Source organism: Hyperolius riggenbachi, chromosome 1 (assembly GCF_040937935.1).
Source record: "Hyperolius riggenbachi isolate aHypRig1 chromosome 1, aHypRig1.pri, whole genome shotgun sequence".
NCBI classification, from domain to species: Eukaryota; Metazoa; Chordata; class Amphibia; order Anura; family Hyperoliidae; genus Hyperolius; species Hyperolius riggenbachi.
This window is the reverse complement of record NC_090646.1, coordinates 289529846-289557414: the sequence shown is the minus strand read 5'-3', so window position 1 is coordinate 289557414 and position 27569 is coordinate 289529846. Positions and strand designations below refer to the sequence as shown.

Sequence of the window (27569 nt, the reverse complement as noted above, 5' to 3'; positions counted from 1 at the left end):
ACACAACCCCTTGCGTACCAGCTGTCTCTGGCCCCTTAACCCCCTTGGCGGTATGAAAAATAGCAGTTTTTTTTTATTATTTTTTTTTTTTAATCATGTAGCGAGCCGAGGGCTCGCTACATGATAGCCGCTGCTCAGCGGCATCCCCCCGCCCTCTTCGATCGCCTTCGGCGATCTCCGAACAGGAAATCCCGTTCAAAGAACGGGATTTCCTGGAGGGCTTCCCCCGTCGCCATGGCGACGGGGCGGGATGACGTCAGCGACGTCGGGACGTCATTGGGAGTCCCGATCCACCCACTGATTGGCCAGGCAGCGCTCGGGGTCTGGGGGGGGGGGGGGCCGCGCGCCGCACCGGATAGCGGCAATCGGGCGCGCGGAGGCGGCGATCGGGGTGCTGGCGCAGCTAGCAAAGTGCTAGCTGCGTCCAGCAAAAAAAAAATTATGTAAATCGGCCCAGCAGAGCCTGAGCGGCACCCTCCGGCGGCTTACCCAGTGTCACACACGGGGTTACCGCTAAGGAGGTTAAGGAGACTCTGTAACAAGATTTTGAGCCTTATTTCTTCTGTCCTATAAGTTCCTATGCCTATTCTAATGTGGTCTGTCTTACTGCAGCCTTTCCTACTTGCACTGTCTCTGTAATAAATCTTATCTCATTTCGTCTGTCGGGCTGAGGCTGGAATGTGCAGCACTGCTTGTCATTGGCAGAAGCTTTACACACACCTTCCAAGCTCTGCATGAGTCGCACAGTAAGCTAGTTCTCAGCCTATGATACTCTGGTTAGAAGCCAGTTTTTGTTTGTAAACACTCCCTAAAACTGTTAATTACAAAACAGGATTGCAGCAGGGAGTGGCAGAAACAGCACAGGAGAACATAATGAATAGAATGGTATGCTTTTTATTGTAAGAATTTTAGAGTACAGATTCTCTTTAAAGAAAACCTGAACTGAAAATTAAAAGTCAAAATAAGCATACACAAGTCATACTTACCTTCCATGTAGTCTACTCTTCAGTGTCTTTCTCCTGTCTCGCGTCCTGTTTGTTCACTGTGACCAAGGGAATTTTTCGTCCTCCATTTTGAAAATGGCCATTACCCAGAACAGCTTTCAGGTCAGCACACAGTTAAATTGTAACATCGCCCACTTGAGCCATAGGGAAACATGGACATTACTGGGCACATCAGTTTTCCTCTCAGCTATAACTGACAGCAACTGATATTTTACTGACAGCAACTGATATATTTCAGATCTGACAAAATATTGTCAGAACTGGAAGGGATTATTGTCAGAAGAAAATGGTGAGCTTCTGAGAGGAACTGATGGCAAGGTGACTATGCAATGTTCATTTGAAGTTACCTCATGTGTTTATTTTAAATATTTTTACTCAGTACAGGTTCTCTTTAAGGACCAGAGACTGCTGGTACCACAAAACACAGCTTACCGTCAAATTGCTGCACAGACCTGTCTGTCACGCCGCTCACCCATCGCAGCAGGCCCCTCACGTCTGCCGTTGCTATGACAGCAGAATTCTGTGAGCCGATTTGATTGGCTCCTGACCCTGTCATCCATGTAAGCCAATGGGATTGGCTCACAGTGATCAGGGGGTTGGGAGCCAATTAAATCTTCTCCAGACCGGCTCACAGAGCTCTGCAGTCATATAAGTGCAAGTAAGCTGCGGCGGGGGAAGATCGGCGTCCAGAAAGGGTTAAAGGAGAACTGTAGTGAGAGGTATATGGAGGCTGCCATATTTATTTCCTTTTAAGCAATACCAGTTGCCTGGCTATTCAGCTAATCCTCTGCCTCTAATACTTTCAGCCATAGGCCCTGAACAAGCATGCAGCAGATCAGGTGTTTCTGACAAATTTAGACAGATATGACAAGATTAGCTGCATGCTTGTTTCTGGTGTGATTCAGACACTTCTTTAGGCAAATAGACCATCAGGGCTGCCAGGCAACTGGTATTGCTTAAAAGGAAATAAATATGGCAGCCTCCATATCCCTCTCACTACAGTTCTCCTTTAAGAACCTCACTCTTTCCCCTGTCAAGTATACTTTAATTATTTTCCTGAGCAGGTTTGCTATCCAGTGGGTAGCTTAGAAATCCTGTAACAGGTAAGTCTACCATGGATTTTTGTACATTCACTTAGTTGGTGAATTGATCTAGTTTACCCCCTTTATCATTTACTCAGATATCCCCAAATAAAGGCCTATTTAGAGAGCCATAGAGGAAACACATTTTACAGTCAATATGTGGGATGTAAAATAAGTTATGTTTTACAGTTTAGATGCTGTACTTTAAGGAAAATACTAAAATATTTTTAGTACAGAAATCAATTTTTTTCACCCTTCCAGGCCCCTCTCTGCACACTGCCTGTGTGTTATTTAGATTAGAGCAGCTTCTCTCTTCTCTTTTACAAGCTGGATAAATCGTCCTCTGAGCTGGCTGGGCTTTCACATACTGAGGAATTACAAACAAGGGCAAAACTGTTTGCAGGAAGAAAAGAGCAGCCTGAAACTTCAGTGCATGGGGGAAAGAAACACACAAATGATCTCTTGAGATTCAAAAGGAATGCTGTATACAGCCTGCTTGTGTATGGATGTATTTTTCTATGTGTGGACATACTGTACATCAACCTACTTCCTGTTTTGGTGGCCATTTTGTTTGTTTACAAACAAACTTTTTAAAACTGTTTTTAACCACTTTTAATGCGGCGAGGAGCGGCGAAATTGTGACAGAAGGTAATAGGAGATGTCCCCTAACGCACTGGTATGTTTACTTTTGAGCGATTTTAACAATACAGATTCTCTTTAATGCTTGTTTCAGGTGTGTGACTTAGACACTACTGACCAGAAAGATCAGCAGGACTGCCAGGCAACTGCTATTGTTTAAAAGGAAATGACTGGCAGCTTCCATAGGTCTCGCACCTTGGTTCCTTCAAAGCTTTGCTAACAGTTTCAGTAACCTAAATGGATCAGGACAGATGTATACTAGAGAGGAAGCTGTTTATGCGCTCCAAAGGAAACCCGCTGCGATCAGTTGGTCTCCTATATACCTTCCCCCAATGCACCCTTTTTAGATTTGTTGGGTTTCCCACCTGAAGGAAACGTGCAGTCTTGGGGCAGGAAATACCTGATGGTACCTGCCTTCAATTTACTTTTTTACACTCCTCTACTCGAGTCTGCTGGTGGGACTGCATGTAGATTTCCTCACTCGTTAGCTCTGGGCAGGAACTCTGTATTCTGTGCCCAAATGTAGTGGTCAGTTACTGCAGCAGTGGCTGCAGCTTCCATGTACTGGCAGCGTCGCCACCACAGCAGCATCTTCCTATGCAGGCTCACAGTTCTGGGCTTCTGATTGGTGCAGTGCAGATGAGCGGCAGAGGTACGATGGGCGTCCACCACCTTTTGTAGTTCCTTGCTGCAGGACCGTGCACATGGGGCAGGTGGAGCAGGCCAAGTTATCCAGCAATATTGTCTCTCAGCTAGTAAGTATTCATGCAATTGACAGCTCTGTGGCGGACCTGTTTGCCTCACCTCTGAATGCAAAGGTAGAAACATTCTTGTCTCTCCATCCCTCATCTCCAATGGAAAGGTTGGATGCCCTAGCAGTTCCCCAGCCTAAAAGGCTCCTGTATGCTTTCCCTCTATTCAGCTTGATAATCCAAGGAAAATGTATTGAAAAATGTGGAGATTTTTTTTTTCTCTCCTCAAGCCAGGGGCGTAGCAATAGGGGTTGCAGAGGTTGCAACCGCATCGGGGCCCTTGAGCCAGAGGGGCCCCGAAGGGCCCTCCCTCAACTACAGTATTAGCTCTCTATTGGTCCTGTGCTCATAATAATCACTTCTATAGATACTTTGAATAGTGGTAATCATTAACAAGCTGTCCCCCTTTCCCTTCTTGCCCCTCTGACACTCTAGTTGCCATTGGCAGATTTTGGTGCGCCTTATCAATTGTAATGTACAGAGTGCTTGGGGGGGCCCATTGTAAAACTTGCATCAGGGCCCATAGCTCCTTAGCTACGCCACTGCCTCAAGCGAGGAGGTTATTGCAGATAGCCGTATCCCTTCCATTTTAGATTTTTTTTGCTAGATGGACCTTGATAGAACTGGGAGCTAATCCCAAGTAGCAGCTCTTTGATTATTTCTTAATGTTAGATTGGCCAAGGAGCAGGATGTTATTGATTTCTTGAAGGCAGTATCTAGGTCTAAACCAGTACCCTGAAAAAAAACTGTTCCTCCCTGGGACCTCAATTTAGTTCTAAATTTCTTAACGGGTCCCACCTTTGAACCCTTGAGGAAAGCCTGCATAAAATGGTTTACAATCAAAGCAGCTTTCCTAGTAGCTATCACCCCATCTCACAGAGTAGGCAACATTCAAGCCTTCTCTTTAAGAACCCTTATAAGGTAATCTTACAGAGTAACCAAGCAGCTCAGGGTGACCCAAACTACTAGGAATGTATAGGGGGATAAAAGGAACCAAAAAGCCCTCCTACTAAAAAAGCAAATCTTGGTGTAATTGACTTCTTAAAACAGAAGGAAATTTGCAATAATTCAGTTAGAAATGAACATTTGTGATTACCCACAATGCACTACTTCTAAATATGCAAATTATCCCTTTTCGCCCTTGTTAAGCCAAGCAAGCATCCAGAACCGCTGGTGTTTAGCAAGCCAATAGCTTTAAGTTTTACACAGCCATATCAAACCCACATGTAGACAGCCTGTTTTGGACTTTTGGTCCTCATCAGTACATGGCAGGGATTGATAAGGCTGTATGAAATAGGGCTTGGACGAGTACAACAGAGTAACCAAGCAGCTCAGGGTGACCCAAACTACTAGGAATGTATAGGGGGATAAAAGGAATCAAAAAGCCCTCCTACTAAAAAAGCAAAGCTTGGGGTAATTGCCTTCTTAAAACAGAAGGAAATTTGCAATAATACAGTTAGAAATGAACATTTGTGGTTACCAACAATGCACTACTTCTAAATATGCAAAATATCCCTTGGTAATCTTACCAGATAGTTTTTAAAACAGATTCTACCTCCCTAAAGAGAGTTCCACCTTTCACAGATCCAAAGATATCATTCCCTCATTTTGTGATCCTCCGGCAAATCCAAAGAAAGCAAAATTGAATACTTTAGATCAGCCTTTCTCAACCTTTTTACCTTGGAGGAACCCTGTAAATAACTTTTGGATCTCAAGGAACCCCTGCAAACAATTTTTTGGTCTCGAGGAACCCCTGTATTTATTTTTCAGGAGGCGTGGTCTTTAAATAAGTTCGGCACCTAATTTCACTATCTCCTATTACACTGCCACTCATTATACTGTCTCCTGACCCCCTAATTTAGTGCTTCTTGTTACAGTACCACCTATTATAATGTGCTCTATTATACTTCCCCCCACGATGGGGTAAAATGCCAAGGAACCCCTGCAGAGTCCTCAAGGAACCCTGGTGTTCCAGGGAACCCTGGTTGAGAAAGCCTGCTTTAGATGTTAGGAAAGTCATTTTAACATATCTAGAAGCAATCTAAAGTATGTAGAAGATTTTATCGCCTGTTTGTAGCCTCTGAATCTAGAAAAGGGTTACATGTCTCAAAAAGCACCATTGCTAGATTGCTTAGAGAAGCAATTAGTACAATATATAGAAATGCAGGTTAGTCCATTCCAAATACCATTAATATCCATTCCACAAGATCACTTTCCATGTCGTGGGCAGAAAGATCAGGGGTGTCCGTAGAACTGATTTGTAAAGCAACTTGGACGACTCATCAAACATTCGTCAAACACTACAGAGACTTATCTTTTGGGAGAAAAGATCCCTCCTTAATGTAAATGTTTAAACTTCTTGTTGGTCTCTCAAGCAGCCAGCTGTCCTGGAGGACAAGGGGGTAAACCCTTGTAAGAACTTACTGGTAGCTGTATTTCAACGAGTCTACCAGGGCGGCTACCTTAGTTCCCTCCCTATATCATATTATTTAGGTTTATCTAAATTTTATAAGACTGTTTTGTTCTCTTTCCATTTTTCTACCTTGGATTGCTCTACTAAACTGAGGAAGGTGGATTGGGGGAAGGGTTATATAGGAGACCAATTGATCATGATATATTTCCTTTCGGGGTGGAACAGAATTCCTCTTTAGTATCCAGCCATCCTGGAGGACTTGTTAGAACTTACCATTAGTGGTATTTCAACAAGTGTTTTGTTTGTAATGTTTTAAAATGCTTCCTTGGAGAAAATTGGGCAAAAGTTAATGGGATTGTACAATTTTTTAAATATGTGTTGAAGAATAGCAATCAATGTTTTGGACTGATTGTAACAATTCAAAAATTTGACCATGGTACCATACACCTATGTTAAAATGTTCCCTAATCATGAATACAATTATTGAAAGTTCAGAAAAAATTGATTGGAACTGTACATCAAGTAATTGACCATCCATCACACACATGCAATTCTTGATAAAGTTGGTCTGAAATTTCCAGCATGTCCAATCTCCAAAAATCTAAAGAAACAGGAAATTCGATCAGATCAATCGAAAATAAAGAAAGGGGACAATCGAAATTATCAAATTGTATGATGTGTGGCCACCTTCAGAATACATTTTATATTCCATTATCCAACTGTTTAATACTCTGATTTCTCTTCCCCTATCAGACTGCATAAAAAAACATGCATAATGCAGTGTGAAAAAAAATGTGCTTGTATAAAAAAAAAAGTGTTGCCACCTCCTGATGCAGGAGGAATAATATTTAATTACAGAGACAATTATGGCTGGAGTGAGAGGCAAAAAAAATTGTCAGGTTCTGCCACCTGTACACATAACTGCAGTTTACAGCTCCAGTGCTGCAACACAACACTGAGCCAACAAGAAGCACAAGTCCACATAAAGGTTTGTAGAATGCTGAATACTAAGCAGCAACATAAGCTGCCTGGTGTGTTGATTATCAATTTATTTTGGAATAATCAAGGTTTCCATTTTGAAAAACGCATTCTCATTCACTTGAATGAGAATTGCGGTTCTCTATATTACAACAATTTTTTTTTTTAAATCGCAGCGATTTTGATTCAAGTGAATGAGAATGCATTTTTCAAAACCCAAATGCTGCGGAAATGCAGCACAAATGCAGCCAATGGAAATTGGGCCTTTCACAAAGAGGCGGAGAAGAAAGAAGTCCACAGACACATCTCACGAGAACCACAGATTAGATTTTGGACACTGCACTGCCAGAGTACAGGCACCTAGCTGAAGTCCCTTGGATTTAGCAGCCTGTTGCATATGAAGCAGTAGTGCTGTGTTAGGGCTGGTGCACACCGAGCGGCTTTTGGGGCGTTTTCAGATCCGCTTGCGGCTGCGGATCTGCTTGGTCAATGTATCTCAATGGGGTGGTGCACACTAGAGCGGCAGGCGTTTTGCAGAAACGAAAAATGCCTGGGTGAGGCATTTTTTGGATTTCGGATGCGTTTCTGCCTCAATGTTAAGTATAGGAAAAACGCAAACCGCTCTGAAAAACGCCTGTTCAGAGCGGTTTTGCAGGCGTTTTTGTTACAGAAGCTGTTCAGTAACAGCTTTATTGTAACAATATATGAAATCTACTATACTGAAAACCGCAGCAGCAATCCGCAAAACGCTAGCAAAACGCCTCATAAAAATAAAAAAAAGCGTTTAAAAATCTGCTAGCATTTTGCGGATCTGCTAGCGGGTTTTGGTGTGCACCAGCCCTTAATCAAAGAGGTTTCAAAACAATGGCATACACGTAACAGCTTGCATATTGTGCACTACACATAATGGTCTGTGTGTGAGGAGATATTTGGATTTTTGTTGTAGAGTTAAATGTCTAATGCTTTATACTGATTACTGCATAGACTGTTCCAGGCGATATGGTAAAGTGAAAACACCAATATTTGGGCTATTAAACTTCCTGTGAAGGCTCCAAAGCAGATTGATTCTATTAGGCCTATGTCTAAATGGTCCCAGGTAACCGCTCTTCATTGTCTTATCGGCAGATGTTATAACACAGTCGCTCCACTCTAGTTTGTTACTAAAATAAAGATTTTTATGGCATTCTGTTACATTTGTGCAAAACTATAGTACGTCCTTTTCTTCAACATTAAGAACGGTTTGTCTGATAATGCCAATGTCCTCCAATGTTAAATCTTTTTTAAGTTCAAGATAGCATTTAGGAATAGGTGTACAAATTGTATAAAGTGCAGAGTGGTATCCGATTTTCATCATCCAGTCTAGTAATACCTTTAAAAAGAAAGTAAAAAAAACATGTTTACTGTGTATAATATGAATGGCACTGTCACATGGAAATTCAGTGAGAACACACAAATTATATTTATATCATACACGCTCTCATATAGTAAACCGCCTCTACCTCTCCTGTTCAGTTTGTCCCATTAGAACCATATAACTTGAATGAAATCAGAAAAAGGAGGGGTGTATGGTGTGGCACTTCCCACAGAATTGCTAAGTGAGCTAGAGGGTATACACAGGTAAATCCCCTTATGCAGTCCTGCTATATCCACTGTTTGCACCAGAATATGCCTTCAGACGTGTGCTTCGCACCATATTATGGAAACTGACAATTGTATTTGGAAACAAGAAAAAGCAAAATGTCCGTGCACCTTCCGTCTTGCAAAACAATTTGTATTGGTAAAAATAGTGACAATTCACATTTGCAGTACAAACTTTTCTTGATATATTCAATCAATCATGCTTGTGTAAAAAACGCTGGGTGTAGCTTACGTGTCCCTCGGCGTGAGGCAGGCTGTGCAGTAGGGAGGTGGGTGTCAGGCACTAGGTGGGAGAGCGACGGCCGTTTCGCGTCTGGATGACGCTTGGTCACGCTGCGTACCACTGCAGTGCGGGGCCGCCATGACTTCGTATAAGAGTAGGGCAAAGTCCCGCCTCTTCCTGTCATGGCGTCCCCCTTTGGGCATAGGCTGTCCGTAGTGGAGGCGGAAGCGTGTGTCATGCGTTCCAATAGGCGGAAATATTCGTTCCAGCCAATGGGTACCTATGCGGACAAAGGTCCGCTTAGACGCGTCTACAAGGGGAGGGGTATTGTCCCATCCTATAGGAGTGAATGCGGATACCAATCCGCATAGCGCGTGTGGAAAGCAGGACATATGCACTGGGCCAATAAAATAAATGGCCTGCGGTGCATAATATCAACATTGATCCTGTATCCCACGTTTGACCCATGGAACCTTATGACCCGCTTACATCGCCTATACAAACTGACGGCTAGGTGAAAAAAAGTGACAGTGTATAAAGCGTTAATTAACCACTTCCCGACCGCCGTATATACAATTGGCGGCCGGGAAGTGGACGCCGCAAGGACCGCCGTATTGACAATTGCCGGCGGTCCTTGTATGGGCATGGGCGGAGCGATCGCGTCATCCGTGACGCGATCCTCCGCCTCCGCCTGGCGCCGCTCACCCGCCGCAACATCCCGCCATACGTAAGCGCCGGTGGGATGTTAACCCGAAGATCGCCGCATACAAAGTGTATAATACACTTTGTAATGTTTACAAAGTGTATTATACAGGCTGCCTCCTGCCCTGGTGGTCCCAATGTCCGAGGGACCACCAGGGCAGGCTGCAGCCACCCTAGTCTGCACCAAGCACACTGATTTCCCCCCCCCTGCCCCAGATCGCCCACAGCACCCATCAGACCCCCCCCCCTGCCCACCCCCCAGACCCCTGTTTGCACCCACTCACCCCCCTAATCACCCATCAATCACTCCCTGTCACTATCTGTCAACGCTATTTTTTTTTTATCCCCCCCCCTGCCCCCCGCTCCCTCCTGATCACCCCCCCACCCCTCAGATTCTCCCCAGACCCCCCCCCCCCATGTACTGTATGCATCTATCCCCCCTGATCACCTGTCAATCACCTGTCCATCACCCGTCAATCACCCGTCAATCACCCGTCAATCACCCGTCAATCACCCGTCAATCACCCCCTGTCACTGCCACCCATCAATCAGCCCCTAACCTGCCCCTTGCGGGCAATCTGATCACCTCCCCACACCAATAGATCGCCCGCAGATCCGACATCAGATCACCTCCCAAATCCATTGTTTACATCTATTCTCTCCTCTAAACACCCACTAATTACCCATCAATCACCCATCAATCACCCCCTATCACCACCTGTCACTTTTACCTATCAGATCAGACCCTAATCTGCCCCTTGCGGGCACCCAATCACCCGCCCACACGCTCAGATTGCCCTCTGACCCCCCCTTATCAATTCACCAGTGCATTAATTACATCTGTTCTTCCCTGTAATAACCCACTGATCACCTGCCAATCACCTATCACCCATCAATCACCCCCTGTCACCCCCTGTCACTGCCACCCATCAATCAGCCCCTAACCTGCCCCTTGCGGGCAATCTGATCACCCACCCACACCATTAGATCGCCCGCAAACCCGCCGTCAGATTACCTCCCAAATGTATTGTTTACATCTGTTATCTTCTCTAAACACCCACTAATTACCCATCAATCACCCCCTATCACCAAACGTCACTGTTACCTATCAGATCAGACCCTAATCTGCCCCTTGCGGGCACCCAATCGCCCGCCTACACGCTCAGATTGCCCTCAGACCCCCCCTTATGAATTCGCCAGTGCAATATTTACATCTGTTCTCCCCTGTAATAACCCACTGATTACCTGTCAATCACCTATCAATGACCCATCAATCACCCCCTGTCACTGCCACCCATCAATCACCCCCTGTCACTGCCGCCCATCAATCACCCCCTGTCACTGCCACCCATCAATCAGCCCCTAACCTGCCCCTTGCGGGCAATCTGATCACCCACCCACACCAATAGATCGCCCGCAGATCCGACGTCCGATCACCTCCCAAGTGCAGTGTTTACATCTGTTCTCTACCCTAAACACCCACTAATTACCCATCAATCACCCCCTGTCACTGCTACCTATCAGATTAGACCCCTATCTGCCCCTAGGGCACTCAATCACCCGCCCACACCCTCAGAATGCCCTCAGACCCCAGCCCTGATCACCTCGCCAGTGCATTGCTTGCATCTATTCCCCCCTCTAATCATACCTTGAGACACCCATCAATCACCTCCTGTCACCCCCTAGCACACCTACCCATCAGATCAGGCCCCAATTTGCCCCGTGTGGGCTCCTGATCACTCGGCCAAACCCTCAGATCCCCCTCAGACCACCTTCCGATCACCTCCCCAGTGCATTGATTGCATCTATTTTCCCCTCTAACCACCCCCTGAGACACCCATCAATCACCTCCCGTCACCCCCCTAGCACTCCTATCCATCAGATCAGGCCCAATACAACCTGTCATCTAAAAGGCCACCCTGCTTATGACCGGTTCCACAAAATTCGCCCCCTCATAGACCACCTGTCATCAAAATTTGCAGATGCTTATACCCCTGAACAGTCATTTTGAGACATTTGGTTTCCAGACTACTCACGGTTTTGGGCCTGTAAAATGCCAGGGCGGTATAGGAACCCCACAAGTGACCCCATTTTAGAAAAAAAGACACCCCAAGGTATTCTGTTAGGTGTATGACGAGTTCATAGAAGATTTTATTTTTTGTCAAAAGTTAGCGGAAATTGATTTTTAGTGTTTTTTTTTTTTACAAAGTGTCATTTTTCACTAACTTGTGACAAAAAATAAAATCTTCTATTAACTCGTCATACACCTAACGGAATACCTTGGGGTGTCTTCTTTCTAAAATGGGGTCACTTGTGGGGTTCCTATACTGCCCTTGCATTTTAGGGGCCCTAAACCGCGAGGAGTAGTCTAGAAAACAAATGCCTCAAAATGACCTGTGAATAGGACGTTGGGCCCCTTAGCGCACCTAGGCTGCAAAAAAGTGTCACACATGTGGTACCGCCGTACTCAGGAAAAGTAGTATAATGTGTTTTGGGGTGTATTTTTACACATACCCATGCTGGGTGGGAGAAATTTCTATGTAAATGGACAATTGTGTGTAAAAAAATCAAACAATTGTCATTTGCAGAGATATTTCTCCCACTTAGCATGGGTATGTGTAAAAATACACCCCAAAACGCATTATACTACTTCTCCTGAGTACGGCGGTACCACATGTGTGGCACTTTTTTTTACACCCTAAGTACGCTAAGGGGCCCAAAGTCCAATGAGTACCTTTAGGATTTCGCAGGTCATTTTGCGACATTTGGTTTCAAGACTACTCCTCACGGTTTAGGGCCCCTAAAATGCCAGGGCAGTATAGGAACCCCACAAATGACCCCATTCTAGAAAGAAGACACCCAAAGGTATTCCGTACGGAGTATGGTGAGTTCATAGAAGATTTTATTTTTTGTCACAAGTTAGCGGAAAATGACACTTTGTGAAAAAAAAACAATTAAAATCAATTTCCGCTAACTTGTGACAAAAAAATAAAAACTTCTATGAACTCACCATACTCCTAACGGAATACCTTGGGGTGTCTTCTTTCTAAAATGGGGTCATTAGTGGGGTTCCTATACTGCCCTGGCATTTTAGGGGCCCTAAACCGTGAGGAGTAGTCTTAAAACAAAAATGACCTGTGAAATCCTAAAGGTACTCATTGGACTTTGGGCCCCTTAGTGCAGTTAGGGTGCAAAAAAGTGCCACACATGTGGTATCGCCGTACTCGGGAGAAGTAGTATAATGTGTTTTGGGGTGTATTTTTACACATACCCATGCTGGGTGGGAGAAATACTTCTGTAAATGACAATCTTTTGATTTTTTTTACACACAATTGTCCATTTACAGAGGTATTTCTCCCCCCCAGCATGGGTATGTGTAAAAATACACCCCAAAACACATTGTACTACTTCTCCCGAGTATGGCGATACCACATGTGTGGCACTTTTTTGCACCCTAACTGCGCTAAAGGGCCCAAAGTCCAATGAGTACCTTTAGGATTTCACAGGTCATTTTGAGAAATTTCGTTTCAAGACTACTCCTCACGGTTTAGGGCCCCTAAAATGCCAGGGCAGTATAGGAACCCCACAAATGACCCCATTTTAGAAAAAAGACACCCCAAGGTATTCCGTTAGTAGTATGGTGAGTTCATAGAAGATTTTATTTTTTGTCACAAGTTAACGGAAATTGATTTTAATTGTGTTTTTTCACAAAGTGTCATTTTCCGCTAATTTTTGACAAAAAATAAAATCTTCTATGAACTCACCATACTCCTAACGGAATACCTTGGGGTGTCTTCTTTCTAAAATGGGGTAATTTGTGGGGTTCCTATACTGCCCTGGCATTTTAGGGGCCCTAAACCGTGAGGAGTAGTCTTGAAACGAAATTTCTCAAAATGACCTGTGAAATCCTAAAGTTTCTCATTGTACTTTGGGCCCTTTAGCGCAGTTAGGGTGCAAAAAAGTGCCACACATGTGGTATCGCCGTACTCAGGAGAAGTAGTATAATGTGTTTTGTGGTGTATTTTTACACATACCCATGCTGAGTGGGAGAAAGATCTCTGTAAATGGACAATTGTGTGTAAAAAAAATTAACAAATTGTCATTTACAGAGATATTTCTCCCACCCAGCATTGGTATGTGTAAAAATACACCCCAAAACACATTATACTACTTCTCCTGAGTACGGCAATACCACATGTGTGGCACTTTTTTGCACCCTAACTGCGCTAAAGGGCCCAAAGTCCAATGAGCACCTTTAGGCTTTACAGGGGTGCTTACAATTTAGCACCCCCCAAAATGTCAGGACAGTAAACACACCCCACAAATGACCCCATTTTGGAAAGTAGACCCTTCAAGGTATTCAGAGAGGGGCATGGTGAGTCCGTGGCAGATTTCATTTTTTTTTTGTCGCAAGTTAGAAGAAATGGAAACTTTTTTTTTTTTTTCTCACACAAAGTGTCATTTTCCGCTTACTTGTGACAAAAAATAATATCTTCTATGAACTCACTATGCCTCTCAGTGAATACTTTGGGATGTCTTCTTTCCAAAATGGGGTAATTTGGGGGGTATTTATACTATCCTGGAATTCTAGCCCCTCATGAAACATGACAGGGGGTCAGAAAAGTCATAGATGCTTGAAAATGAGAAAATTCACTTTTTGCACCATAGTTTGTAAACGCTATAACTTTTACCCAAACCAATAAATATACACTGAATGGGGTTTTTTTTTTAATCAAAAACATGTTTGTCCACATTTTTCGTGCTGCATGTATACAGAAATTTTACTTTATTTGAAAAATGTCAGCACAGAAAGTTAAAAAAATCATTTTTTTGCCAAAATTCATGTCTTTTTTGATGAATATAATAAAAAGTAAAAATAGCAGGAGCAATCAAATAGCACCAAAAGAAAGCTTTATTAGTGACAAGAAAAGGAGCCAAAATTCATTTAGGTGGTAGGTTGTATGAGCGAGCAATAAACCGTGAAAGCTGCAGTGGTCTGAATGGAAAAAAAGTGGCCGGTCCTTAAGGGGTAGAAAGCCCTAGGTCCTCAAGTGGTTAAAATCTTGCTGGGAGGGATGTAATAAGCACTCTTTCTTATCTGAAAGATATATGGCATCTAGCCTTAAAGTTAAAGGTATCATACATAATTCGACTTTCTACCCGATATCCAAGTACTTTAACCTTAACACATCGGCCCAGGTACTCCCAGCGTCAACGGCTGCCATTGGCATAAGAACGCCTATTGGCTCAGAATAACAATTACCACCAGGAGTCGTACGGCCCTGAAACCGCCAGGACCGACGTGGTCAGGCCAGCCGTGAGAGCAGATAGATTTGTAAACATTTCACTATTATCTGGTCATACAGAAGCTCTAGAACAGACAGGGGGACCTTCCGACATTCAACAAGAGTCATTTGGAAGATTATTAAGGATCCAACATACACGACAACTCAATTTTGTCGTTAAGTCCTAATGGGCCCATGGCCTCTGTTTTTAAGATCAATAAGGTCTCTTTTCTCAGGAGCAGTCTCTCCCTATCACCTCCTCTATGGGGGACCTCCTGTCTTTGCAGGCCTGCAAATCTTACACATCCACCATTCCCTTGATGCATTTCTCTCATATGTGAAATGAAGCGAGTGCATCCTTTACCTGATTTGATAGAATTTATGTGTTCCCCTACTCTTACTTTCATTGGTCTTGTCGTTTGTCCAATGTAGAAGTGTTCACAGGGGCAAAGCATTACGTACACCACGAAGTCGGTCTGGCATGTAAAAAATTCCTTAATCTGTACCATTTCTCTTCCCAATCTTATATACTTAGAGGAGAAGATATTTCCACACAAATTACAATGGCCACATTTAAAACTGCCTACTGGTAGGGCCATATTCAGCCAATTTTTTTGGTTTAGGAGTAACGAACTCGCTGCCAGTTAACAAGCTAGCTAACGTGGGGGCCCTTCTAAAGGCAATTCGCGGCAGTACTTTGTCAATCATGTCTAGATCCGGATCCTGGGAAATGATAGACCAGTTAGAATAGATGTTTTTTCTTATGCACTCCGTTATTGGGGAATATTCAAAGGCGAACGTAATTCGTTCCCCTTTTTCTTTCTTTTTCGAGAATAATAGAGACTTCCTCTCTTGCTTCTCTGCTCTTTGCTTGGATCTTTTCAATAAAGTCTCATCATACCCTCTCTTTCTGAATCTAGAAGTCAATTCTTCCGCTTGTGTTTTGAAATCACACTCATTCGTGTTGTTTCTTTTTAATCTTAGATATTGCCCATAGGGAATGGCCTCTATCACGTGTCTTGGGTGGAAGTTTTTCGCGTGGAGAACAGAGTTGGTGGCGGTTGCCTTCCTAAAACCCCTATTTGTTAGTTTATTGTTCACCACGGTAAGCTTCAGATCCAAGAACGTCACCTCAGTTTCACTCAATTCGGATGTGAACTGCATATTAACCATGTTTAACCATATTAAGCATGTTTACAAATTTATCTGCTCTCACGGCTGGCCTGACCACGTCGGTCCTGGCGGTTTCAGGGCCGTACGACTCCAGGTGGTAATTGTTATTCTGAGCCAATAGGCGTTCTTATGCCAATGGCAGTTGTTGACCCTGGGAGTACCTGGGCCGATGTGTTAAGGTTAAAGTACTTGCTTATATAAGTATTTGGATATCGGGTAGAAAGTCGAATTATGTATGATACCTTTAACTTTTAGGCTAGATGCCAAATATCTTTCAGATAAGAAAGTGTGCTTATTACATGCCTCCCAGCAAGATTTTAATTAACACTTTATACACTGTCACTTTTTTTCACCTAGCCGTCAGTTTGTATAGGCGATGTAAGCGGGTCATAAGGTTCCATGGGTCAAACGTGGGATACAGGATCAATGTTGATATTATGCACCGCAGGCCATTTTATTGGCCCAGTGCATATGTCCTGCTTTCCACACGCGCTATGCGGATTGGTATCCGCATTTACTCCTATAGTATGGGACAATACCCCTCCCCTTGTAGACGCGTCTAAGCGGACCTTTGTCCGCATAGGTACCCATTGGCTGGAACGAATATTTCCGCCTATTGGAACGCATGACGCACGCTTCCGCCTCCACTACGGACAGCCTATGCCCAAAGGGGGACGCCATGACAGGAAGAGGCGGGACTTTGCCCTACTCTTATACGAAGTCATGGCGGCCCCGCACTGCAGTGGTACGCAGCGTGACCAAGCATCATCCAGACGCGAAACGGCCTTCGCTCTCCCACCTAGTGCCTGACACCCACCTCCCTACTGCACAGCCTGCCTCACGCCGAGGGACACGTAAGCTACACCCAGCGTGTTTTCCACAAGCATGACTGATTGAATATATCAAGAAAAGTTTGTACTGCAAATGTGAATTGTCACTATTTTTACCAATACAAATTGTTTTGCAAGACGGAAGGTGCACGGACATTTTGCTTTTTCTTGTTTCCAAGAACCATATAACTGTGTACTCTGATGCAGCCAGCCACTTTAACCACTTGCCGACCGCAAAGTGGCAGCTGCAGGACCAGCGACGCACATCTGCGTCGCCAGCTGCAGGCTAATTAATCAGGAAACAGCCGCTCGCGCGAGCGGCTGCTTCCTGTCAATTCACGGCGGGGGGCTCTGTGGATAGCCTGCGGGCCGCCGATCGCGGCTCGCAGGCTAAATGTAAACACAAGCGGAAATAATCCGCTTTGTTTACATTTGTACAATGCTGCTAACAGTAGCAGCGTTGTACCAGATCAGCGATCCCTGGCCAATCAGCGGCCAGGGATCGCTGTCACATGACGGGCAGGAGCCTGTTAGAGGCTGCACAGGACAGATCTGTTCCTGTGCAGCCTCCGATCTCCGGGGAAGGGAGAGGGGGAATCCTGCGGTGGAGGGGGCTTTGAGGTGCCCCCCCCGCCAGCCACACGCAGGCAGAAGCGATCAGACCCCCCCCCCCCCCCCAGCTCATCATCCCCCTAGAGGGGAAAAAAGGGGGCGACCTGGTCGCTCTGCCTGGTGTTTGATCTGTGCTGGGGGCTGTAGAGCCCACCCAGCACAGATCAGCGAAATCAGCACTGGTCCTTAAGGGGGGGGGGGGGTAAAGGCTGGGTCATCAAGTGGTTAAACTCACCAAAGATGTGTGCAGTCATGTTTAATTCCAAATGTTTATTTGAAGTTTCGGGGGGCCTGGTTTTTACCAATTACACCCCAATATTCCTGCCCAATTCTAAGCACATCTATATTGTGTACACGAGAGTTTGAATATGGTTTGCTCCCTAGGAATTAGTTTTAATGTGTTGCAAGCTACCTTCATGGGAGGTTTGGAGTCTGAAACTACTGACAGATTTCTGCTTGCAAGCAGGAAGAATTTAATACATAGCAAGGAAATGAACAGCACTACTTAAAAACAGGTAAGTGCCTACCTGCAAAAGAGTGCAAGCCCCACTTGTGGGATATAATACACACCGAGCATACACATGACCTGTCTACCACTGGAGGATGTTGCTTTCCTGTAACAGCTTGCATGCAACCTATTAAGTACTCGTCCCTCCCACTGCGAAGAAGTCAATCCTCCATGGGAGGGGCCTAACACTAACTAAATCCTAACCTATGTATATGCATAGCCTGGGTGCGGCTAATCAAGTAAAATCGAAAATTGATGTGTATGCTCGGTGTGTATTATATCCCACAAGTGGGGCTTGCACTTTTTTGCAGGTAGGCACTTGCCTGTTTTTAAAGTGAACCTCCAGACTAAAAATCTACTCAGCAGAACTGAAAAGGCTTGGTGTTTCTTTAACAGTTTCACAGCATCAGAACTTTGTTTTTCTTACCAAAGCATAATTTTTAGCTAAGCTCCACCCATCAAAGAAAACTGCCCAGGCTTTTTCCCTGATGCTGTGCAAAGCATGATGGGATTACCTATATTGTTATTCACGTTGCCTAGCAACTGGGAGGGGTGATCAGCACACTGGACAATTGGAACTGTGCCTCATGCTCCCTGTCACCTCCTTTCAACCAAAAAGATGGCTGCCCTAATGAAATCAAACATTTGCCTGTTCTTTTAAAATGGAATGGCTAAGAGATTATATTACCTATCTATTTTAATTAACATAACTAATGTAACTTAATGACAGTATGTTTGTTTAGGCTAAAGTTCCACTTTAAGTAGCGCTGTTCATTTCCTTGCTATGTACTAATTTAATTCGTTTTTGGTCAGCTGCTCCCACTTAACAGCCATGCTTTTGGTGTATATGCAGAGCTTCTGTTTGGGTTCAAGGTGCTTTTGTAGTTCCTGGGGGGGCTTAGCGCACCTCTGATCGTAGGCCATTCAGAGGCGGCCTGGCGTTGCGCTGATCCACCTTTTGCGCAATTTTCAGGAAGCATTTAATGTTGATCTAATTAAAATAGAAAATATGATAAAATGTTCTATTTCTCAGATAATGGTCATATATAATTTATATATACAGTAATAGCTGTGCTTAGGCCACAAAAATGAAATAAACCAATCAAAATTAGTACTTGTGCTGCTTTAATAAAGCAGTCCCCGTATTGATTGTGACTGTACAGTATATATGATGTGTACACAGGAATCTCTTATATGCACTAAATAACATCTATGCTGTAAGAATAAAGCCTGATGTGTAGCCATGTCATTAATAGAGATGGTCAATGAGATGGAAATAATTCTGCGTTGATTGTGATATATGCAAATATACGCACTCTCTTTGCTCATGAAATCAAATAATTTGAAATGTTGTTAAAATTTGGTTTGGTGACTACAAATTAAAGGGTACTTAAGATGGATGAAAAGAAACGTTTTATACATACCTGGGGCTTCCTCCAGCCCCCTTACAGGCCAATCATTCCATTGCTGTCCTCCTCCACCACCTGGATATTCTGCTAGGAGTCCCGGTAATTCAGCCAGTCAGCGCAGTCCGGCCACGTGCCGCTCCCACAGCCAGGAACATTCTGCACCTGCGCAATAGTGCTGTGCAGGTGTAGTATGCTCCCGGCGGCTGAGTGTGTGCATGCGCACTACGCCCGACTGGCTCAAGTACCTGGACCCATAGCAGAAGATCCAGGTGGCGAAGGAGGACCGCGAGGGACTGATTAGTCTGAAGGGGGCTGGAGGAAGCCCCAGGTATGTATAAAACTTTAATTTCATCTGTCTCATGTTTACTTTGTTACACAGTAGTACTATACTCTACATATGCACTCCCCACAGAGCTGCAGGGAATCCACTGAGAATGTTGTGCACATTGAACACAGAGGTGTTGTCTATCACCCATAAACCTGGGTCAGATTGTGCATGAAGAATGTGTAATAGAAGAAGAATCTCCTCATTCCCCTGCAGAGTACCTGCACATCATTCTTACATGCAGGCATGGGCGCAAATTCGGCTTCGGGTGAGTCCGGATAGTTCTATCCGGATCTCACCCAGTAAATCTGTGCAGGGCGGGGGGTGGGGTGTCAAGCTTACCTGTCTGACGTCTTCTTCGGTCGACCCTCGGCGCCTCCCACTATACGGTCCACACGCGTCACGTTATTCCAATACTTCCTCCTTCAACCTGGAAGGAGGAAGTGTTTGTACTCGCGTGACCGCCGCTTGGAGCGTATCGTGGGAGGCGCCGAGGGACGACCGAAGAAGACGTCAGACAGGTAAGCTTGACCCCCCCACCCACACCGCACAGGTTTACTGGGTGAGATCTGGATAGAACTATCCAGACTCACCCGAAGCCGAATTTGCGCCCATGCCTGCTTACATGTACCCACAGTTATATTGCCTAGGGCCTGATCGATGTTCTTTGTTCCAGTCTGTACCTTTTATAAGTACTCTTACCAAGGACTAGTTTTAGTCTAAAGGGAATAAATATGGCAGTTTACATATCCTTCTCACTTCAGTTGTCTTTTAAAATTCCTAAGCGTTGGCAGTTAAGAGACAAATTTCATGTTACATACTTTCATTCAACAAGATTGTAATATGCAAATTAGAGGAGTCAGAGGAATCCTAAAAACTGAGGAGTCTGAGTCGGTGGATTTTGTACCGACTCCACAGCCCTGGAAAAAATACAAATTCCTGCAGCCTTTTGTGAACGAATAAACTAATACTTCACATTTTAACCTCCCCAGGACCGCCTCACGCTGATGGGCGTGGCCGCGGCAGCAGCCCCAGGACTGCCTAACGCCGATCCGTGTCAAGTCCTGGGGCTCTGTTTTGCAGGAGATCGCACGCAAATCTCCTGCTTGGTGAGCGGAGCTCCGCCTTAAGTCTCGCCGCTCGGAAGACTGTTAGACAGCGAAACCGACTTCTGTGTGCTAATTCATAAACCTTTTCACAGGTGCGGTAGAAATGCAGGGATTTTCCGAACTGAGCTGTCTTAACATGAGGAATGTAGCTGGCTGAGTTGTTACATTAATGAGTAGCTGGTTGATTTGTTACATTTGGCTGTTCTCCGTGCAGAGACAGCATTACAATAAAAGAGCCATTCCCAACTTCAGTTTAGATGTGCATGTTTAGTTTTTTGATATTCACCTCCAGCAAATAAACATCTGAAAAACAGGTACCCAAGAGGTTAAAAACACAGCCTAAAGGTATTGAGGGAAGCTTTGTTTGTTCCGATTGCTCTGCTGCTGCCTGTCTCACTGCTTCTGCTGAGTCTCCATTCATCCCTGCACTTATCGCTGTCTTATCACCTCTTCATAGCAGGCGGTATTCTCCGTGCCATTACCGGCCTGCTGTAATCTTTATGAATTGATATTTAATGACGTGTTGAGATAATCAAAGCACAAGGCGGTAATTTACCTCACTGCTTGGGAATTTCAGCTTTTCATGCGGTAACATTTTATGAATTGACATTTTGCTAAGTGCTCGGTAAAGTCAGCTGTTTTCAGCATTACCGCATGCGGGAATGCTTTATAAATCGAGGCCAAGGAGAATACCGATGAGAGAGGTACTGTGTAAAAGCCAGCAGCAGAGTGATCAAAGCAAACAAGGCTTCCCTAAATACCCCAAGCTGTGTTTTTTTTCACCTCTTGGGTACCTGTTTTCAGATGTTATTTAATATCAGAAAGCCTGTATGTGTAAAATTTCCTGAAGTTCTTCGAAGCTTTGGCAATTAAATAGATTGTTTAAAAAGACTAATAGACAGATTCAGAGTAGATTCATGGCAAGCAGAGACAGTATAACAAAAAATGCACATATAAAGGGAAGTTGGGGATGCCTCTTATTGTAATGCTGTCTCTGCATGGAGAAATGTAACAACTCAGACAGCTTTTCATGTTACCGCCAGCTTAGTTCAATAAATCCCCGCACTTCTATCGCAACTGTAAAGATTTTTATGAATTAGCACACAAAAGTCTTTAATTACTGAATGCGGTATTTTCCCGACAAGATTTTTTTCCCGCACAGCCGTTTATGAATCGACTCCAATGTGTGAATCAACCTGTTTGACTTGTGCTGTTGTTCCTGCTGTCTCTTTCTATTTTGTACATTGAAGAAGCCATTGAATGTTAGGTGCAACATGTTTATGGACTGAGTCAAATCTCTGTATTGGCTTAGTGCTGCCTTTATCCATCTGTTTACAGTATACAGTACCAAGGGCACTAAGTGCATGGCTTTTAGTTGCAGTGGACTGATAGAGACTGCCAATTGAGGGAGATGGCCCCCATCAGTTCAGCTTTTTGAACATATTGTAGTGATAGCACAAATGCAAATGAAATGCAACACTGAGGGTGCATATGTAAATGTATGCCAGCAGAGTATATACACGCTAGAGACAACAATCGACAATCAAAAACACAAAAAGTGTAAGATGCCAATGCAAGTCGAAAGCAGAAGATAGTAAGTATTTTAGGTTTCTTATATACTTACAAGAGAACTGCAGGACTTGTAAAACCGTCTTTTATAAACCCGACCACTAGGGCACCTTAATGCAATGGTTACAACCTTTAAAAGAATTAAAAGAAATTAACAACTTTACCACAAAGGCGTTTTTACCCTAACGGACAAGAACGATTTTCACCTTTCAGTGCTCATCCCTTTCATTTGCCAATAGCTTAACTACTTGCCGACCGCCCACAGCCGGCAGGTAGTTAACCCCACGATCGCCGCATACAAAGTGTATAATACACTTTGTAATGTATACAAAGTGTATTATACAGGCTGCCTCCTGCCCTGGTGGTCCCAGTGTCCAAGGGACCACCAGGGCAGGCTGCAGCCACCCTAGTCTGCACCAAACACACTGATCCTGCCCCCCCTTCCCTCTGATCGCCCACAGCACCCCTCAGACACCCCCCCCCCCTGCCCACCCCCCCAGACCACTGTTTGCACCCAATCACTCCCTGTCACTATCTGTCAACGCTTTTTTTTTAAAATTTTGAGTCCTAACTGCCCCCTGGGGGCTCCTGATCACCCCCCCACCCCACCCCTCAGATTCCCCCCCCCCCCTTTGTGTACTGTATGCATCTATCCCCCCTGAAATAACCCACTGATCACCTGTCAATCATCCATCAATTACCCCCTGTCACTGCCACCCATCAATCAGCCCCTAACCTGCCCCTTGTGGGCAATCTGATCAGCCACCCACACCATCAGATCACCCACAAACCCGCCGTCAGATCACCTCCCAAGTGCATTGTTTACATCTGTTCTCTCCTCTAAACACCCACTAATTACCCATCAATCACCCATCAATCACCCCCTGTCACTGCTACCCATCAGATTAGACCCCTATCTGCCCCTAGGGCACCCAATCACCCGCCCACACCCTTAGAACGCCCTCAGACCCCAGCCCTGATCACCTCGCCAGTGCATTGCTTGCATCTCTTCCCCCCTCTAATCACACCTTGAGACACCCATCAATCACCTCCTGTCACCCCCTAGCACACCTACTCATCAGATCAGGCCCTAATTTGCCCTGTGTGTACCCCTTGATTACTTGGCCAAACCCTCAGATCCCCCTCAGACCCCCTTCCGATCACCCCCCTCCCCCCAGTGCATTGATTGCATCTATTTTCCCCTCTAACCACCCCGAGACACCCATCAATCACCTCCTGTCACCCCCCTAGCACTCCTATCCATCAGATCAAGCCCAATACAACCTGTCATCTAAAAGGCCACCCTGCTTATGACCGGTTCCACAAAATTCGCCCCCTCATAGGCCACCTGTCATCAAAATTTGCAGATGCTTATACCCCTGAACAGTCATTTTGAGACATTTGGTTTCCAGACTACTCACGGTTTTGGGCCCGTAAAATGCCAGGGCAGTGTAGGAACCCCACAAGTGACCCCATTTTAGAAAAGACACCCCAAGGTATTCTGTTAGGTGTATGACGAGTTCAGAGAAGATTTTATTTTTTGTCAAAAGCTAGCGAAAATTGATTTAATTGTTTTTTTCACAAAGTGTCATTTTTCACTAACTTGTGACAAAAAAATAAAATCTTCTATGAACTCACCATACACCTAACTGAATACCTTGGGGTGTCTTCTTTCTAAAATGGGGTCACTTGTGGGGTTCCTATACTGCCCTGGCATTTTAGGGGCCCTAAACCGTGAGGAGTCGTCTAGAAAACAAATGCCTCAAAATGACCTGTGAATAGGACGTTGGGCCCCTTAGCGCACCTAGGCTGCAAAAAAGTGTCACACGTGGTATCGCCGTACTCAGAAGTAGTATAATGTGTTTTGGGGTGTATTTTTACACATACCCATGCTGGGTGGGAGAAATCTCTCTGTAAATGGACAATGGTGTGTAAAAAAAAATCAAAAATTTGTCATTTACAGAGATATTTCTCCCACCCAGCATGGGTATATGTAAAAATACACCACAAAACACATTATACTACTACTTCTGAGCACGGCAATACCACATGTGTGGCACTTTTTTGAAGCCTAACTGCGCTGAGGGGCCCAAAGTCCAATGAGCACCTTTAGGCTTTACAGGGGTGCCTACAATTAGGCACCCCCCAAAATGCCAGGACAGTAAACACACCCCACAAATGACCCCATTTCGGAAAGTAGACACTTCAAGGTATTCAGAGAGGAGCATAGTGAGTCCGTGGCAGATTTCATTTTTTTTTTTGTCGCAGTTAGAAGAAATGGAAACTTCTATTTATTTATTTTTTTTGTCACAAAGTGTCATTTTCCGCTAACTTGTGACAAAAAATAAAATCTTCTATAAACTCACCATGCCTCTCAGTGAATACTTTGGGATGTCTTCTTTCCAAAATGGGGTCATTTTGGGGGTATTTATACTATCCGGGAATTTTAGCAGCTCATGAAACATGACAGGTGGTCAGAAAAGTCAGAGATGCTTCAAAATGGGAAAATTCACTTTTGGCACCATAGTTTGTAAACGCTATAACTTTTACCCAAACCAATAAATATACACTGAATGGATTTTTTTTTATCAAAGACATGTAGCAGAATAAATTTGGCCAAAAATGTATGCAGAAATTTTACTTTATTTGAAAAATGTCAGCTCAGAAAGTAAAAAAAATATTTTTGACAAAATGCATGTCTTTCTTGATGAATATAATAAAAGCTAAAACTCGCAGCAGCAATCAAATAGCACCAAAAGAAAGCTGTATTAGTGACAAGAAAAGGAGGTAAAATTCATTTAGGTGGTAGGTTGTATGACCGAGCAATAAACTGTGAAAGCTGCAGTGGTCTGAATGGAAAAAAAGGCTCTGGTCCTTAAGGGGTAGAAAGACTGTGGTCCTCAAGTGGTTAATCAGTACTAATCACAATTAAATGATCCATATGTTGTTGTTTTTTCACCACCAATTGGGCTTTTTGGGGTTGACATTTGTTTTCAGTAATTACTTTATTTTCTATGCATTTTAAAGGGAAAAACAAGTAAAAAAAGGAAAATACATATTTCTCCAATTTCATCCCCTATAGTTTTAATATAAATACTGCTACTGTGCATAAACTTGAAAGGTAAATTAAAAAATATTCAGTCCATTATGGGCTATCTGCCGTTGATACCAGACTGGTTGCTGTGAGTAATTACAGTAATCTGGAATGTTTTAGTGCTTATGTGAGGTTATCACTGGGCTTAAAAATAAATGCGTGTATACATACAGAAAGTAAATGTTAAGCCTCGTACACGCGCATGCCTAAAGTCGGCTGAGGGGGCCGATAACAGATTCAGCCGATGGTCAGGCGTGTGTACAGAGGCCACTGACCCACATGCAATCAGTCTGGTGGATCAAATTGGCTGATTGACAGCCAACTCCTTTCTGTGCTCTGCTCACCCACCCGTTGCGTTGCCAGCTACACAGAATGCGTTGTCAGCTACACAGCTTACTTCCCATCTGTGCAGCCCGGCCCAGCGATGTCGCCAAAGGGGATCAGATCCCGATCCCTGACCGACGACATCAGTCAAAGGTGTGTTTCACAGGAAAATTGGTGCAGTGTTTTGTGAAGGGAAAAGGATAAAGACTTTAAACGTACAAGCATGATTTTGAAAAGTGAGATACCTTACAAGCTGATTTACATTCATCTAATACCCAATAAATTTCAAACCCTGTCAGAATATTCTGAAGCAAAATGTCAAGATGACTCCTGCTTTCTAAAACTAAAGGGTGAGTCATGCAAGCAATAAAATACATGGCGTTCTCATATTCACACAAATTAACATGTCAAATTAGACATTTTGCTCCATTTGCTATTCAGGTCTCACATTTTTCCTTTTAGAACATATGTGGAGATATAAATCCCCTAGACTATAAGCTTGTATAGGCATCCTTTTTATCTTGATATTGCTGTTTACTGAGTGTACTATCTGTACTTTGCCCATGTAACTTATTTGGACTATATTTTACAGAGCATCAGATGCTGGTGGTATAAATAATTGTACATATCTTTAATATTTGAATAAAGACTAACGTTGGGGTCACTGAAACATTCTACGAAAAAAAAAACCCCTCTGCTACAATAAATGATTCAACAAAACATTCAACACCTGCCATTGTCATGTAGAAGTAAATCGTTGCCTGTAATACCTGATATTGCCTACTTTGACAGAAAAAGCTTGCTCGCTCAGTTAATATTTTTTCCCGCTTCTCCATGAGGATTTTTTCAGCTGTGCACTGAGGCGTTTCTTGTAAGCACAGCAGATTCCAAGCAAACAGACATTATGGAGGCAAGGATGCTTCAGAGGATTCCAGGAAAAGCAATTATAAAAATAAGGAACCTAACTTAAAAAGTGTACCAGAGACTAGCTGTAATAAAAGTTTTAAACATACCTGGGGCTTCCTCCAGCCCCATGCCCACAGATCGCTCCCAAGCCGTCATCCTCAGTCTTCTCCAGCTCCGGTTCCATAAGTTCTGCCAGTCGTGGCCAGTCAGTGCAAGAGAAGTGCGCTCTCTACATATCTCTGTGCCGCAGAGATACATAGAGAGCGCACTTTTATTGCACAGACTTGCCGAACTTATTGGACCCGGTACCGAGCTGGAGAAGACGGAGGACGGCGGCGTGGGAGCGATCTGTGGGCATGGGGCTGGAGGAAGCCCCAGGTATGTATAAAAAAAATTATTACAGATCATCTCTGGTTTCCTTTAAGACTTTTTTTTTAAAAAAAAAGCCCATGCCAAACTTGATGTAGTGTCCACTAAGGGTAAGGGTGCATTACACACATCCAACTTTGATTGGATCTCATGACCAGAAGCACTGAGTACATAGTCATTTTAGGCTGAGTGGATGTGGCTAGGCTACAGCTGCTGTACTGCATTATCCCACTGTTCAAACTTAGGAGTCATGTTAGACTGAGGCAAAGTGGAAAACGGATCTGTGGCCCATATATCAAAATTTGAATTGTCTTTCAAAACCATGGTGCTGCATTCTCTAGCATGGTAGTCTTTGGTGTTGTGTAATTTGGTTAACTACAGCTGGCACAGAGCAGTGGTATGGCGAAGGTGAGTGTGGAGATTTAAACTAACAGGACTAAACAATGCACTATTATATACAATTAGTTCACATTAATTGGCAACGAATTTTACAGGATAAAACATGGAATCAAGTGGTTTTCAGTGGATCTCAGACTTGTTTTAAAGAAGTCTGAATACCAAAGACATTGCATGCCACTGCTTTAACCTCCCTAGCGGTATGGACAGAAATGTCCATTCAAAAAAA

General features: G+C 44.0%; 1 protein-coding gene across 3 annotated transcripts in view; it reads right to left on the bottom strand.

The window, feature by feature from the left end:
* Window positions 1–8021: 8021 nt before the first annotated feature.
* Window positions 8022–27569, bottom strand: part of UBXN8 (UBX domain protein 8) — a 59590-nt gene continuing 40042 nt past the window's right edge. For all 3 annotated transcript variants that reach the window (XM_068233702.1, XM_068233700.1, XM_068233701.1), the window contains exons 7-8: window positions 22307–22381; window positions 8022–8237 (exon numbers count right to left, since the gene is read on the bottom strand). In XM_068233702.1, coding sequence (XP_068089803.1) covers window positions 8073–8237; window positions 22307–22381 — 240 coding nt within the window. In that variant the 3' untranslated portion in view covers window positions 8022–8072. The remainder of the gene's footprint in view (window positions 8238–22306; window positions 22382–27569) is intronic.